General features: G+C 32.3%; 1 protein-coding gene across 4 annotated transcripts in view; it reads left to right on the forward strand.

The window, feature by feature from the left end:
* Positions 1-11,040, forward strand: part of LOC132714251 (protein trachealess-like) — a 31,454-nt gene extending 20,414 nt beyond the window's left edge. For 2 of the 4 annotated variants that reach the window (XM_060697077.1, XM_060697079.1), the window contains 11 exons: positions 560-798; positions 2,221-2,291; positions 3,721-3,810; positions 4,544-4,631; positions 6,598-6,687; positions 6,969-7,078; positions 7,341-7,534; positions 7,824-7,930; positions 8,449-8,596; positions 8,821-8,912; positions 9,127-11,040. In XM_060697077.1, coding sequence (XP_060553060.1) covers positions 560-798; positions 2,221-2,291; positions 3,721-3,810; positions 4,544-4,631; positions 6,598-6,687; positions 6,969-7,078; positions 7,341-7,534; positions 7,824-7,930; positions 8,449-8,596; positions 8,821-8,912; positions 9,127-10,409 — 2,512 coding nt within the window. In that variant the 3' untranslated portion in view covers positions 10,410-11,040. Of the gene's footprint in view, positions 1-559; positions 799-1,882; positions 1,971-2,220; positions 2,292-3,720; positions 3,811-4,543; positions 4,632-6,597; positions 6,688-6,968; positions 7,079-7,340; positions 7,535-7,823; positions 7,931-8,448; positions 8,597-8,820; positions 8,913-9,126 lie in introns of those variants that run through there. The other 2 variants (XM_060697078.1, XM_060697081.1) reach the window with 2 other exon arrangements.
* The last annotated feature ends 5,097 nt before the right edge of the window (positions 11,041-16,137 follow it).

Consider the following 16,137-nt stretch of genomic DNA (forward strand, 5'->3'; position numbering starts at 1 on the left):
TGACAATAAAGTGTCAATAGTTGAGTGATTTTAAATTCAAGTTAAATATTTTGCTTTACTTTGTATTTTGTAACTATACATGTATTTATTCAAACATAGACATTTGAATTGAGCAATCACTCTGATTATTTGAGTCAGAACACTATCCAAATTGACGGCCAGATAACTATATGAATTAAAATACTAGTCATAAAAATATTGGAATATATTCAAAAGAACAGATTGCCATATCATACATTCAGTAAAATAAATATAAAAAGAAGGAAAATTTGTTTTAACTTTTTACATAGCATTATTGTAATCTCACTTGGATGTTTATTTGTGGTAGACCAAACACGTACAGTAATATTATATGTGGCATGTTTACAACATTTATTTATTTTCCATGTACATGTAGTAAAATAACATAACATAAACAAAAGCTTTTTTCATTTGATTTAATATAGTGGGGACACTGCTGTCAGTTAGATATTTAGTTGCAATTATTTGTAGTATTAAAATGATATGAGAACAAAATCGTTTGATTGATAAAATAAATTTACTTATTGTTTTTTGACAGTGTGCTGGAGATCCGAAAGGAGAAATCTCGTGACGCAGCTAGATCTCGGCGCGGGAAAGAAAATTACGAATTCTACGAGCTGGCCAAGCTCCTCCCACTACCGGCAGCTATTACAAGTCAACTGGACAAAGCATCAATAATCCGACTGTCAATCAGTTATCTCAAACTTAGAGATTTTTGTGGACATGGTGATCCACCTTGGACTGTAGATGGACACAGTACTAACAAAAATGTAAAAGGTATTGATACAAAAATCTATGACTTGAACTATATGCCAAAGCACTCAAAAGTATATTAATTATCATTGCAAAGGACAAGAGGCAAATTCACATTCACACATAGCCATATGCCAGACTCCAAGTGTTATGAAGGTCTTCTTATTTCATAATTTCAGATCTCAAGCTAATTTTTGTTCCAAAACATATGTGTATTCGGCTTCCAACTTTTACGATTGAAATATAAATAATATTGTTCTGTTGACTGTACTTGTCTGGGATTTTCTGACGTAGTAACAACCGTTATCAGCGTCAGCTTGTTTTACACCTATCTTTAAGCTGATCTTAGATACCGTTCTGCAGTTGTTTAAACGAAGCGTGAACGAAGCTATCGCGCCATATCTTGTTTATTCGCACTGCCTGTAATGTTCCCAATACTCTTGGAACATAACATATATTACCAGCGAACCGGAATCATTTTGGCATAATGTTGGCATAGCTTCACTTGGTCTACTGTCTGTTACTGATACTATGACAATTATCAAATTGTTCCCAATCGTCCATGATAAGATTTTAAGATTTCTATGGGTGGATTTTTATGTGTGGCTTGCTTTTTTGTGGTGTGAATTTCAAACAAGAATTCTGCCAGACTCCGTTATTGAGGATATTATAAGATTAAGTTACGTAACACAGTAAGGATGAATTATCAAAGCATTGGCTAATAAATCACTTATTTCATTTATGCAGTACAGCTGATTCTGTTTATAAATTTTTGCCCTTGTCGTCCGCAGAGTTTTTGTTTGTTCTATAACATCACGGAAGTGAAACATGTAAATTTGTAATATTAAATCATAACGACAGCGAAGTAATATTTGAATTTCAGAATTTTTTACTGACTCATTGCAATGTTTACCTGTTGTAAACCCGGAAAATAAAGATGAAGTTGTTACAAAAATAATTTGAATGCCTAACTTAATAGTGAATCCGATTACACAAAACAGACAAGTTAACCACAAAAAAAAATGTTAAAAAATTCCATATTGGATATAACAAAAATATTGCTGTATGTCAGGTAGGCCTATGATAGGGGAAACCTCAATGTTATAAAACCTCCATATTCAATATGACAAAAACACTGTGGCAAAATAAAATCTCCATGTTGGGTAAAATAAGGAATAAAAACCTATATGATAGAGGTACAGTTCTACAATAAAATAATTATGTTGGATAAAACGGAGGAAAGCTATTTCATATACATGTATCTTGGAATGATGCTTTTCATGGACAAATGTGTTTATATAGTTCGTTCTTCGTTATCTATCTATTTGCTTCCACAATGTGGTTTTATGACTAGTTACGGTATATGAATATACATTATCACAAGTAAAAGGGTAAATATATTTGAAATCTTCTGGGTGAAAAAGCATTTTGTTTATTTATTTATAGGCAGTCAAAGACGTAACTCAAGTTTATCAGGGGATCTGTTTGACATCCATCAGGGAGCTCATATTCTACAGGTAAAATATTGTATATAGTAACTTTTAAATCATTTACTATTATAGAAGTTTTCGCCAGTGTTACATCATATATTTCTTGAAATAAAATTAAATATATGTCTCGTACCTAAAAAGTATTTAAATTCTTTGTATTTAATGTTCAATTCTAAAAAAAAATTTACGAAGAACTGATGAAAAATGGTCTTATTCTTAGCTGTTAATATGACTACAGACAGATTTTGTGATGAAAAGTTAAGGATAAGGTGTCTGGTGGGTGATTCGTTCTCTTCTAGATATCGAAAAGAAATTAAAGTATTTTCTTTTCTGTCCGGTTCTATAATGATTGAATTAATTCACCCTAAATTTTATCTTCTTGTCAGAGGCTGGTTTATTTCGCCCCAGAGGTCTATCAACGTACTAATCTCCCTATGATTGTTTATTTGTATGTATGTGAGCGCTCCATTCTTCACGTGCTTAAAATGACAAAATCCCGCGAGATTCTCAGGGGATTTGAACTGGACGTTGATATTGAATCACTAGTGCATTAATAACATTTCTCAGAAATGTGAATGGCAGAGGTATTAAACTGATGATCGATTGTGCCTTTAGAGACCCTTCTAAATGCGGACCATAATCAAATTTGAACCGTTCACTTATTACATGTGGCAAAATAATGAATTGTTTTGGCTGTGAAGGATTCGCCAGAGCGCCGTGATATAGTGAGAGATTTCTTTAAAGTCTTTTTGTCATCAGCTGAAAATTGACTTTTATTGAGTTCGCAAGTTTCAGACGCCGAATCCATGTCGATTACCCTTATTCCATATGCATTGGATTTTTGACGAGCTTTTCCTAATTTCTTTTCTATATTCATTAGTGTTAAATAGGATTAAGAACTAAAATTAGTTTACGATGACTTGTCATATAATATTACGTGTCATTTATCACAAAATAAAGGCAGTAATCTAATTTGCAATTAATGTGTACATTTTTGAAAACGAATATTGTAGCAAACTATATTAAGATAAAAATAACAAATTTCGTAAGAAAATATTCCCTCATTGAATCCGTCCAAATAAAATTACATTTAGGTGCAACCATGTTTTTTTCTAAACTTGTAGGTCCTGAATCTTCTCTGAATCTAAATTACCTAATTTCTCCAAGTTTGATCGACACGTAACATGGCGCACGTGATCTACATGATGTCACGAGGATTTCAGTACGTGACGTGTGAAATAACTTAAGAAATCTCTGCGACAATTATTTGACAGAAAATTGTCAGATTCTCGGAACGTCAAAGGAGAAAGCTTTTAGCATATGGCTAGAGTTTGGTTTATGTTAATGCGACTTCCTTCAGATGATATTTGATCGGCAATTAAACACTTTTATTTAGTTATTGACAATAATCTTTTTAATTTATGGTTAGTTAATCACTGTGTTGTTTTCGTTTCAGTCTCTTGATGGTTTTGCTTTTGCATTGAGTAATGATGGAAGGCTTTTATATATATCGGAAACTGTATCAATCTATCTAGGGCTTTCACAAGTAAGTATCAAGATAAAAAACAATTTCTGAAAATAAATGAAAAGAAAACCAAATTACAATAAAAGAAAGTTAAAAAATAAATAAATAAATAAATAAATAAATAAATAAATTGACTTATTTACATTTTACAACAATGGGTGCAATATGTTACTAAAGAAACCAAAGACTTCCAATACACGCGCTGATCTCTGCGATACCGTTAAACGATGCCCCCTACATTGAAAGCAATTTTGCCATGTCATTCTCAGCGTTAAATTGACTGTCAAATTTGCACATTTTTGTGCTTAAGGTCAATTGTGCTACAATACAAAGTGTATAATTAGATCCAGTGAAGATTGTTAATGATAGAGAGTTTAAAGAACGCCTACCAAGTGCCGACAGTGGTCATATTGATAAACCATTAACTGCCTAATTGAATGAATCTGTTCTAAGATGTTGATTTTAATTATTTCCTTCAAATCTTATTCAATGACCTGGAATGAAATTTGTATTTTATAGGACAGTTCATTTACATAACGTCATGAAATGTTTAGTTTCAATATGCAATAAGGAAAATGCGTGATTTTTTTTTATAAAGAAAACCCGTATTTGACAACCATTTAAAATAATATCCAAGAGGTGTTTCACGAGCGTATAAAAATAAGAAAGAAAAAGTGTTAGAAAAGAAATATATCTATTTGTTAAAAGAAATACAATTAGATATACATGTATAAGGTTGATTGATGGTTTACAGGTTGAGATGGCAGGAAGCAGTCTGTTTGATTATATACATAGTCAAGATCATCAAGAATTAGCTGACCAATTAGGTATCTCACTAGCTAGTAAGTATCCTTGTTATAAAAAAACACTTATTTATTAGCCGCAAAAAGGCAAGAACAAATAAGAGTAGTGAATACGCTGAGTAGCATTTGTTTTTCCGTTTCATGCTTATTCTTATCTATGATTCGTCGTTATTTTTTCAAATCTATTGCGGAAAAGAATGTAAATTTTCGCAAGAAAAGTAACGAGTGTAATATTTTTGAAACAATGTTATAAAAATATAAAATTCCTTCACTTTTTGTTAGATTTAATGTTAATCGGATTGGCGATAAATATTAAGTCTGTTTTATGTATGTTTTGTCTCTCTGGAACTTGATGTATTTCAAGATATAAAAAGTAAAGCCGAACAAATATTCCAAATATTTAATTTATACCAGCAATTGATTTTATATTAAATATGTATTTAAGAAATGTCTTGTGCGAAAGTTGATTAATATCCGAGTTTTTTAGTATATCATCTCACAAGAATGATAGTTATAATAAAGGAATGAAATTAAATAGTGCATTAAATTAAAGAAGTTTGTCAGTTTATGAAAATTATTTGACAAAAGTGAAATAGACAACAAAGGCTTACTAGACAATTATTTTGGCATTTTTAAAGCATAAAGATTTGTCAAATTCATGAGCTTCTCTGTATAAAGAGATAGATCAGCTTTTTACCAAGAATAAACGAATGATATATATTGATATATATTATTTTGTTGGGGTTTACGTCACGCCAATACTGTAAATGACATACGGTGACAATCCGGCTTTGCCGTTGGAGGACGACCTTAGGTTTACCGCCATGCAATTATATATATTAATGTAAAAAATCAAAGATTGACATGCAATTTTAATCCTTCTCAAAGTTTATTTATAAATCGGATCATGGTGTTCTTCATTGTAAATCAAATTGTTAAAAAGACGTTACAGAAAATGACAACAGTTTACTTTGAAAAAACAACTATTTCAAACAACGTTGATACATGCAGATACAAAGTATTTAAACAGAGGAATGTTGTAATTGACAAAGAAATATTCAAAGCAGCTTAATTAGAGACGCCAAGGCTAATTATCCTTAACAAAGTCCTTCCCTTCAAATTCCATGTCAAGCAGTGTATCTTAGTTCATTGGCCTGTTACTTTCGTATTGTTTATGCTATAGTAAATGATAAACTGGTGTTTTTACATAAAACAGTTTGAGGAAATAAACAATTTTCCTAAACATGTGTACTTAATTTATTTCCTTTAGATCGTTTATTTTTGTACATTCAGAGTGCAGAAATATTTTACATCAATGGTGATTTTGATGTATTTCGATTTTTATGATTTGTTAATTCTTGTTATATGTCAAAGTTGGGATGATTTCGATTGAGTTATGACCATGTTTACAGTGACTTATGTCTACTGTAGCAATGTTGCATATGTTATACAAATGAGTCAGCTGGTTTAAATCACCTAGGAGACATGTTGTACGGGCAATTATACACTCAGCAAGCAAGTTATAAATCTGACACCAGGGTGACATGTACGACAGACCAGTGCATACATTCACTTTTATTACATTCAAAACTATAATGTTATTATAACTTTGGACATTTAACAGTCATTTATTGCAGGTAATTTGTGCATAAATGCCGTTACAACTAAATACTTACAAATTGAACAAAATTATGAAAAAAAAGATATGACATCATGTGCATTTTCAAAGAAAAACGCTCCGGCACATTGCAATTTATGCTAATTAACGACTTTACCTTATTTTAGTCTTTTCTAAGACTAGAAAGGATCGTGATGTATATGGCATCATAAAATTAGAAACGGAAAAAACAAAAAAGTATGTCCATGTTTTAAAACAACAAATACTTATACTAACCTTATATCCTTATTATATATGGATTTCTAATTAGTTGAGTAATATTGAGTAATCACTACCTATAACTGATATTATATATATATATATGTTGTCGATATTGCATATTTTCAGGTGTTTCGAGTACATTGTCCTCCCCTGCCTCTCCGTCAGTAGATAGTCCCACAACACCAAGAGCAATAACTCCTCCCGTTAGCGATAGAGGTACGTCATATATTTCATTTTAATGTTACTTTCAAAACAGTCACACAATAACCCCATATCCTAACCTACAGTAATTTATACGAAATTTTGTTGTATACGTATTTGCCTCCTTCTTTAAGCATTATAATCGATTTTTCAAGAAATAATTAAATGAGGATTGATAATAAGACAATGATAAAATTATAACTTGTAGTGACAATATCAAGTAATAATTTGAATCATTAACCTCGATTTATGATTAAAACAAGATAAATGGCATCACTAATTTTGCTACATTTCAGTGCCAATCATGTCACCAAACCTTGAAAAGACGGCAGACCGGTCCTTCTGTATTCGAATGAAGTCAACTCTTACCAAAAGAGGAGTGCATTCGCGCTCGTCCGGGTACAGGGTACGTAAACCTTTGTGTATTACAACGTCATCCTAATTTGAACCAATGTCTTATACGTAGTTGAATTACTACAATTAAATATTTCAGTGATTATTTCAAAAATCTATGAATGTATTGTTTGATAAAATCAGTTAAGGATGACATTTTAATAATTGTGAGGAATATACATCCAATTTATAATTTATTGTAATCAAATATTATTATTTTATCATAACATTTTACCAAGCAACGGAGGAATGAACGCGTGTAATTTACTTTACAGGTCGTGTTAATTGTTGGTCAGTTTAGACCACAAATAAACTACAGCATTGGTAGAAAGTGTCCTGGTCCGTTATTGGGGCTATCAGGTGTCGCTATTGCTCTCCCTCCACCGACAATCACTGAACTAAGAATAGAGGCAGATACCTTCATCATGCGGCTGACTGCACAATTTAAAGTTATTTACTGCGAAAATGTGTAAGCAATGTCAGGCCGACGTGAAACATTTTCAGATATCTTTTAACTTTCTTCTTGTTCACGTTATTTGTACAATTATTTTCCATATTTTTACCATTCCTGTGTATAAAAGAGACATGATCATAAAAGTACAAATCTGATAATATAAAACTTATGCATTTAAATATAGATCTACAATTTTCTCAATTACATGTACTGTTCATGCGTTGTGGTTTTTGGTGATCTAGTCAACATTAAAGTGATTATTGCAGGGCAACCTTATAATGTAATATTGACTTACCTTATTCAGGATATCTACATTAACTGACTGGAAGTGTGATGACGTGATTGGTAAAGATCTATACGAGTTTTGTCACCCTGCAGATGCTCATCATTTAAAAAAGCTGCACAAAGACTGTACGTTTATTAAATAAATCACTATCTAAAATACAATAATTTGATTCAATTAAAATGCAGATTCCAAAAGCACAGTTTTATTCTGGGCCATACTTGAAAGTTCCTTTAAACACTAGTAGTTAAAAATAAATAATGTGATATTTGTGGCATAAAATCGTAGATGTCTGACCATTCTTCATTACGTCAATAAATGAGTCATTACTGTATTACATTACAAATTCACAGAAAAACGAATGTAGTTCGCATTATAATGGTATGCGCCTTATAATGGTATAAATCCTTATCTTATAAATGCATTGTGTACATTGATATCTTGATCACGGTAAAGTCTCGAAACATTTTGCAATTTGACGCATTCAAATTTTCATCATTAGTTAAACTAAAAAAACCACTATCAAATAATTGGAATGATTTGAATGTATGTTGTGGATTCTATAGATTTTTTAATATGTTTATTTATATAGCATAATCATTTATAAAGGCACACATGTAATATATCTGATTGTTATATTGAACAGTATTGATGAAAGGTCAGGTGATGTCTCCGTCCATTAGACTGCTGAACAAGGGTGGCGGGTACATCTGGTTGTGTGTCTGCTGCACTTCCCTCTACAGCTCAAAAACCTCCGACGATCAAACTGTGCTGGCAATTTTTCAGACGATCAGGTTAGTGACAAGCCCTATCACATTATAATTTTTTTAATGTACCAACTTTTATTCTATGTTGTTAATTTTGCGTTTTATTTATTTACTATATCTTTAAAAGATATATAAACTCTCATTGTGTAACTAGGAAATAAAAAAGTTTAGCCAATTTTCTATTGTCTAAATATGTAAACATTCTAAATATTTTTTTTGCAATTCTATTGTTGCTTTTTGAATGTTTTCAGTAGTATTGAGCACAGAGGTGTTGCTATGGACTCTAGTCAACTTCCTTATACAGACCATCAACACGTGGCTGCTCATGGTAACACAAACGAAGGTAGTTTGTATTTTATACTTATATTTAAACAATTTATAATAATGTGATACAAAAATATGTAGGGATTTGTTTCGTTATTCGAAGCTTACAAAAGATAAGATAATAGGTGTCATATAAGGCAAAGTTCAATGATCACGACATTTTTAATCCTTTTTTTCCATAATTGACATCGAAATTCCAACCAACACATTCATATTTTTTATATTCGTTTCAGACATAGACCATGTGATCAGTGAAGATCTTTCCCCAGCATCGCATACTTCTGATAGATCGCTCGTGAGCAAGCTGTCAGGTCATAATAGTCCAGACATTGTTGCAAACAGCGATAAAATAGCAAGTCCAGAGCCATCAAGTGTGTTTCCGAGTGGCATAGATAATGATTTTTTGTTAGATGAAAACATAGAAAATGAAAGTGAACCTGTGAAACATGACAATAAAATGTCGAGAAGGAAAGCAGATAGACCTCGGAAAAGAAAACGAGGTATTGATGACAGTCCTAGTGTAAGTTCTATTTTAGAAACATTAGACAACCAGGGTAAAGCATCTTGTGTCTCAGAGAGAACATCAAATATTTCTGACACCGTTGATGGGTCTGTGTTAAACCTGTCATCTGTGCATCACAGCTTCCCAAGTAGTCCCGAGCAAGACATGTCTACAAAACCACCGTCACAACAAATACCAGAAGATCTATCATTACGATCAGATGGTGAAAAAAGATTGGATGCAAACAGTCCTGTGAAGAATGACAGTAAATCTGTCTCTAAACCAAATACTATAGTATCAAGTTCTGTACATGAGCTTGAGAAAGCAATGAATCGCCACTTACCACCAAACAAGAAGACATTTCCCGTTTGTGACGAAGATAATCTCCATTCTACACAATCACAAAAATCTGCAATTCATTGGTCTGGTTCAAGCAATTCTGGACACTTACAGACATCGTTATCTTCGCCGTTTTATGTGAGCAATTTATATACGAGTAGGGAATCAGTAATACGGAGTAGTTTGAGATCTCACGTGTTGAATGGCGACAGTAATGTGATAAACATGCTCAGTCCGTCTAGTGGTGAAGTCACTATTCATAAGGACCAGCTACAGTTGCACATACCACATATAACTGTAAATACGAAACAAAATTTTCAAACTCATAAGAACGTACCCCTTACAGACGAGTTTAACATGACACCCCCCGATTCTGTCTCACCTCAGGATAAAATGGCTTCCGCATATTCGGATAATCCGAATGCACGAGATTGTATGGGCATGCGTATTGGTCAAAGGCATGACGTTGGCAATACATCGAATAAGTCATTTGCAATGGTAAACGATTCAGGCAATGATGTCTCTAAAACACAGTTTCTGTCTGTGCCAAATTATCAGTATCATTCATCCGAACTGGGTAGTTTCTCTCATGGACAAATGACATCAGGTGGACTTCTGTTTGATCCTCGTAGTTCACCGACCAATGCTTGGTACGGTTCAACTTATAATTCATAGTCCTGTTTCTTATTGTGGCGAACAAATGGCAACTCTTGAAGGAAACGGAAAAAAATAAAGATTAAAATATAACCAATCATAGTGAGATTTTCAATCGTTTTAAGCATATGCACATAGTTTGGTAGTTATGACAAGCGATTTCTGCAAATCCAGTAAAACAGGTTTTTAAAGTAATAGCTGGAGGTTAAGTACACATAAAACACGAATATTTCAGATAAGTCATACAGCGATATCGGCATCTTAGTTCTTGGAGTTTCGACATAGAAGTCAATAAACTATTAAGACATATTTATTAATACATGTATAAGCAATGTCACATTTCTAGTTTTAACTCTTTACCTGTGTTTTCTGTGTTGTAAATGAAAATATGCTTTCTTACACTCTAAATTAATTGTCACGTAGAATTATATGACATATGTCATGATTTTGATCTAAATCTTAACATATAAGTTATATCACAAATGTAAAAAAATATGAAATATGCCAATTAAATTGGAAAATATTGTTGATTTTATGTAAAATGTACATGTATACATGTCTTACACAGCTCATTAAATGAGAAATTATACATTGTTCTACAAAAACATTATTACTTTTTTTTGCAATGGCATTAAAATAAAAGTTACAAGTATATTTGTTTTTGTTTGATATATATCTAAAACCCGCTGAAAATGAGTTTTAAACATATTTTCGTCAATATCATCCATGTCATATATCTATGAATATTAATGTTAAAATGTATTTTAATGATTTAGAATAATTTTTGAAATACCAACAGTTATTAAAGTTTGAATGAATGCAAATCAATATTATGACAATTGGGTTATATCTATTTTGGTAATCGAAGAATAGTTAATTGAGCTGCGTCACGACAAAACCAACGTTATTGGTTTGCGACCAGCATGGATCCAGACCAGCCTGCGCATCCGCGCAGTCTGATCAGGATCCATGCTGTTCGCTTACAAACCCTATAACAAGTAGTAAAACTGATACCAAACAGCAAAGATCCTGATCAGACTACGCGGATGCGCAGGCTGGTCTGGATCCACGCTGGTCGCAAACGCACTATGTTGGTTTTGTCGTGACGCGGCTCAATTATGATGGTGCAAATATTCGTATGCTGCTTCAAGAATAGATATAATGGCGAGTATAGACTATTATAGAAATTGACCATTGTTTGTTTTTACATGCAATGAATTAAAGTAAGATAAATGTTATATTATTATGAGTCTAATATCATTCATATTCTCTAATTTTCTCTGGGTGGTATATACGTCACATTATTATCGTAATTTTTATGCTGTTCTTCAGTTTATATTCTTATTGCAGGGAGATGTGTGCAAAGGGAAGTAAATCAAGTTACAGTTGTTGCAACTATCGGTTAAATTTATAAATCTTGTTCTTTTTTTTAAAATAATGCAACTGGGTAAATACAACAAGCACATTAAGAACAACAACAAAAACAATAACAAAAAATCGCACGAGGATACATGTAGGTCTGGTGAGTAAGGAGGGTTTGGAATTACGTGAACTCTTACATATTTGATGAAAAAAGTCAACAGCTAAGCTTTGTAGGAGCGTCTTCATGCAACAATGATATGTACTTACAAGTAACACCCAAAAATATCCTAAACAATTTATAAAAGCAGAAAAAAAAATACAAGTCCTTCACACACGGCTACTAACAAAATGCAGCTCTGTATACCATCATTACTTATTCACTAATAAGCTGTTCCCCTCATCTTATAGCAAATATGACCTCCTAGAGGGTACCATCACTTCTTTTACAAGTGTCCGGTTTATAATGATAAGAGCGATCGTTTCCTTATAAATTAGAATCTGTTTGGTTGGAAATTTTTTACCAAAATTGCAAAATTTTAAACATCGCCTACCAAATGTACACCAATATTGGATTGACGATTATGAGAAACAACTAAGTATAATAGATAAATCAAATATAGAATATCATATTCTAGGAGATGTCAATATAAACTTTTATCCAATGAATAAAAAGAAAAAATATGACAATACAAAATGGGGTTGATTTGATAACGAAATATGGTTTGAAACAACTTACCACAGATCCTACTAGGATAACAAAACGTTGAGGAATTTGATATTCTGTCAGTGCTTCTTATGATCAGTTATGATTAGTTATTTTCTAATATTTGCCTTGCATTTGAAATACCTTTCTTATGTTTCTTTTAATAAACCTAATTCACCGAACATTGTGGGACACCTGAAAGGACTATGTACTCGTAGGGCAGGACTTCAGGAATGGATTGGCGCAGTTTTTGATCTTATTGTTTATGCCTAGCTCATGTAGGTTTTTGGTTTACCTTAAAAAATGCCTTACTGAAATCCGTGACTATAACAACGGTTTGGTGACCACTGTCGAGATTGTCATGTATTTCCTGTGTGAAGTTTACTAGTTGGGACTTATAAAGTTTTATGATTTGGCCTGGACCCATGGTCTAAGGATGACCATGTTGTGTTCATCATAAAGAACATGAAAGAGGCCTTTCCTTTGTGTAAGAAGAAAAGGTTCCGGAGGCGACAATGGTACCATCATCTTTCATAGCAGTATCCCTCTTTAGGACCACACCCAATCGAGTTAGTCACGTCAACCCATATAGTCCTTGTACTTTGAATGTATTGTGTACCTAGCTTATTCGCGACATGCATGCATCGGAACGGATTGGAGAAGGTGCCAAACCATGTAAATCTTGCTATTATTACATCATTTAGTTGTTGAGTACCGCTATCTGATTCGTCAAACCATTCCTTAACAATATATCATTTAATCAATAATCAATGTTGTCTATGCCGTCATATGATTAATTAAGAAAAAAATGGATTTCTTTAGAATATTTTGGTAAAATTTATAATAAATCAGTATATAAATCTATCTCATAACAGTTGGATGGTCATATTGCATAAGCTTCTGTTTACAAAACTGGATAAGATAAGGGGCTGTGAAAAAATTCAACCGGGAGTTTCATTTTTATAATTTTATTCTTCCTTTTCGTGAGTGTTGAAACCCAATGAAGCCTGACGAAATTAAACTTCACATAGAAGTCATGGGATGCGCCATCTTGATACTTGGCGTTTAGAGGTAAACAAACTAACTAGTAGCAGACGACAGAAAACAGTTAATTTGTGATCATTTAACAAACGAACCAAAGTTAAGTAACAAAATGGCAAATATGTCATTCCTGATCATACATTTTAACTCATGTATTACACTAAATCAATAAAACAAAACAATACCAATATAGAAACTTTCAATTTTTCATCTGTAACACCCGAGTCACTTAAAATTAAAGAATCTAAAATTAGTAAACCAAAAAAAGCAACAGGATCTGACAATTTACCACCAAAAATGCTCAGCAAGCATAATTTGTAAACCGATATCCATTGCAATAAATAAAATTATCAACACCACAAATTTATTTCCAGATAGTTTCAAACTGGCTCAAGTTACTCCTGTTTTTAATAAAGTTCATCCTTTTATTTTGAAAAATTACAAGCCTGTTATTTGTCAATGTCAAAATCTTAAAAAAACTAAAAATGAACAGTTAAATAACCATTTTGAAAATATTATCATAATCATTTAGCCGCTTTCAGACCAGGCTACGGATGCCAGACAACTCTTTGCGTCTAGCTAAGGACTGGAAGATGGCGTTAGACAGAATAGAGCATTTGGCAGCAATCCTGATAGACCTGTCCAAGGCTTTTGACTGTCTACCGCATTTCACAGTCCAATAGCTAGGGTATATGGAATGTCTGAAATGCATGTGCTCTAGTTTCAAATTATGTATCTAACAGACAACAAAAAGTTAAGATTGGAGTGTATCATTGCACTCGGCTTGAAACAAATAAGGGTGTGTCTCAGTGCTCTATTCCTAGGCCTTTCATCTTTAACATCTTCATGAGTGTATTTTTTTACTTTATAGGTAAGTCATCCCTTTACAAATACGCAGATGGCAATACTAAAGCCTCCTCCAACTCAAACTTAGACATACTGAATAACACCTTAGAAAATGAAATCAAAATACGTATTAAATGGTTCAACATAAACAGAATGCAAGCTAACCCTGACAAATTTCCAGCCATAGCTGTTGGGAAAACAACAAATGAACAATAGAACAATTTCAAATTGATAATGTAATAGTAACAAGAATGAACTGTGAAGATTGTGTAAAACTGCTTGGTAGACATAGACGTTTTAGTTAACTTGAATAAACAGGTCACAAGAATGTGTAAAAAAACCTGCAAATTAATTAAATGTGCTTTTAAGAATAACATTTTTTATTCAGAAATTTTACTTCTTATTTATAAATCTGTTATTAGGTCCAACTTTAACTACTGTCCCTTAACTCTAAAACAAACATAGAAAACCTTGAAAAACTTTAGCATAAAGCTCTAAGAATAGTTTTCAAAGATTTTTTAAAAAATTCCACATATGACACACTATTTTAAAAAGAAAATATGCCTACTCTGCATTTCTCAAGATAAAACATAAAGCCAAAGAAGTGTTTAAATGCTTTTACGTAAAATCATCATCAGATATAAATTATTTATTTCAATTTAAACATTTCAATTATTCTTTTAGGTATTAAGAAAGTGTAGATATACCATGGGTCATACACTAACATACGGTAAAAATTCTTTTGGGTTTGAGAGCGGCAGGTATCGAACAGTCTCCCTAACGACATCCGCAAGGTTGAAAATTACAAAGAGTTTGGGAGAATAGTACAGGTCTAGAGTGGCTCAAGCTGTAAATGTGCTATGTGTTGTAATGTAGCTTTTAAATGCTGATGCTGTTTGTTTCTGTGTGTTTTCCCCTCTCCTTTAGCTTGCTTTGTTTTAGCTTTCCTTTAAGCTTTGTATTTTTATGCTAGTTTTATCCTTGATGTCCATGTTTGTTTGTTTGTTTTAATTAAAACTCCTTTTTCTTTCGCCCAATAAGACTGTGCATGCAATTTCCTTTTAGTTAACTTTGTATAATTATTTATTCTTTATTATAGTCTCATCAATACACATATATACATATAAAACATTTAATTTGTATATAGGCATTCTCGAAAGAATTACAAGGGACTTGTTATAGCTAATACTAAGAGGGATAACTCCACACCAAGTAGATTTACCTCCCTTATTAACGTATATTCACATTTTCTCAACATTTACATCATATAAATCAATTGCAACAGGATGACATAATTGCACATTGTCATTATTAAAAAGTTATTTGAGACATTTAATTACAAAATTATAATAGACTTTTTACATTCTAAAAGTTTGATATCCTCTACTGACCTTGTCTTAAAAACTGCCATAAGAAATTATACTGTAAAATACTAAATTTTGTAATAAAAGCACTATCACGTAATATAAAAAATTGTTTTACAAAATCATTTATCACTCATGTTTAGACAATGGATGAACTGTTCAGTAGTGATTATCAAAACATAGGGATAAAACAACTTATTTATGTAATTAAAATATATCATATTCTATATTAAAATTTCTATGTGTTTAAAATTATATTAACTGTTCACTCCAGTATGTTATTCTCTGTGTGCTTTATCTAACATTTTTTCATGCAATTTTTGTGTTGCCTTGAAAAAGGCGACATATAGGGGTTACTTTTGTCGGCGGCGTCGGTGTCGTTGTCTGCGTCGATGTCGATAGCGTCCCGTCAGGCTTGTCCGGAGCATAACTC

The sequence above is a fragment of the Ruditapes philippinarum genome, unplaced genomic scaffold, assembly GCF_026571515.1.
Source record: "Ruditapes philippinarum isolate M1 unplaced genomic scaffold, ASM2657151v2 ctg35_1_1_1_1, whole genome shotgun sequence".
Classification (NCBI taxonomy): domain Eukaryota; kingdom Metazoa; phylum Mollusca; class Bivalvia; order Venerida; family Veneridae; genus Ruditapes; species Ruditapes philippinarum.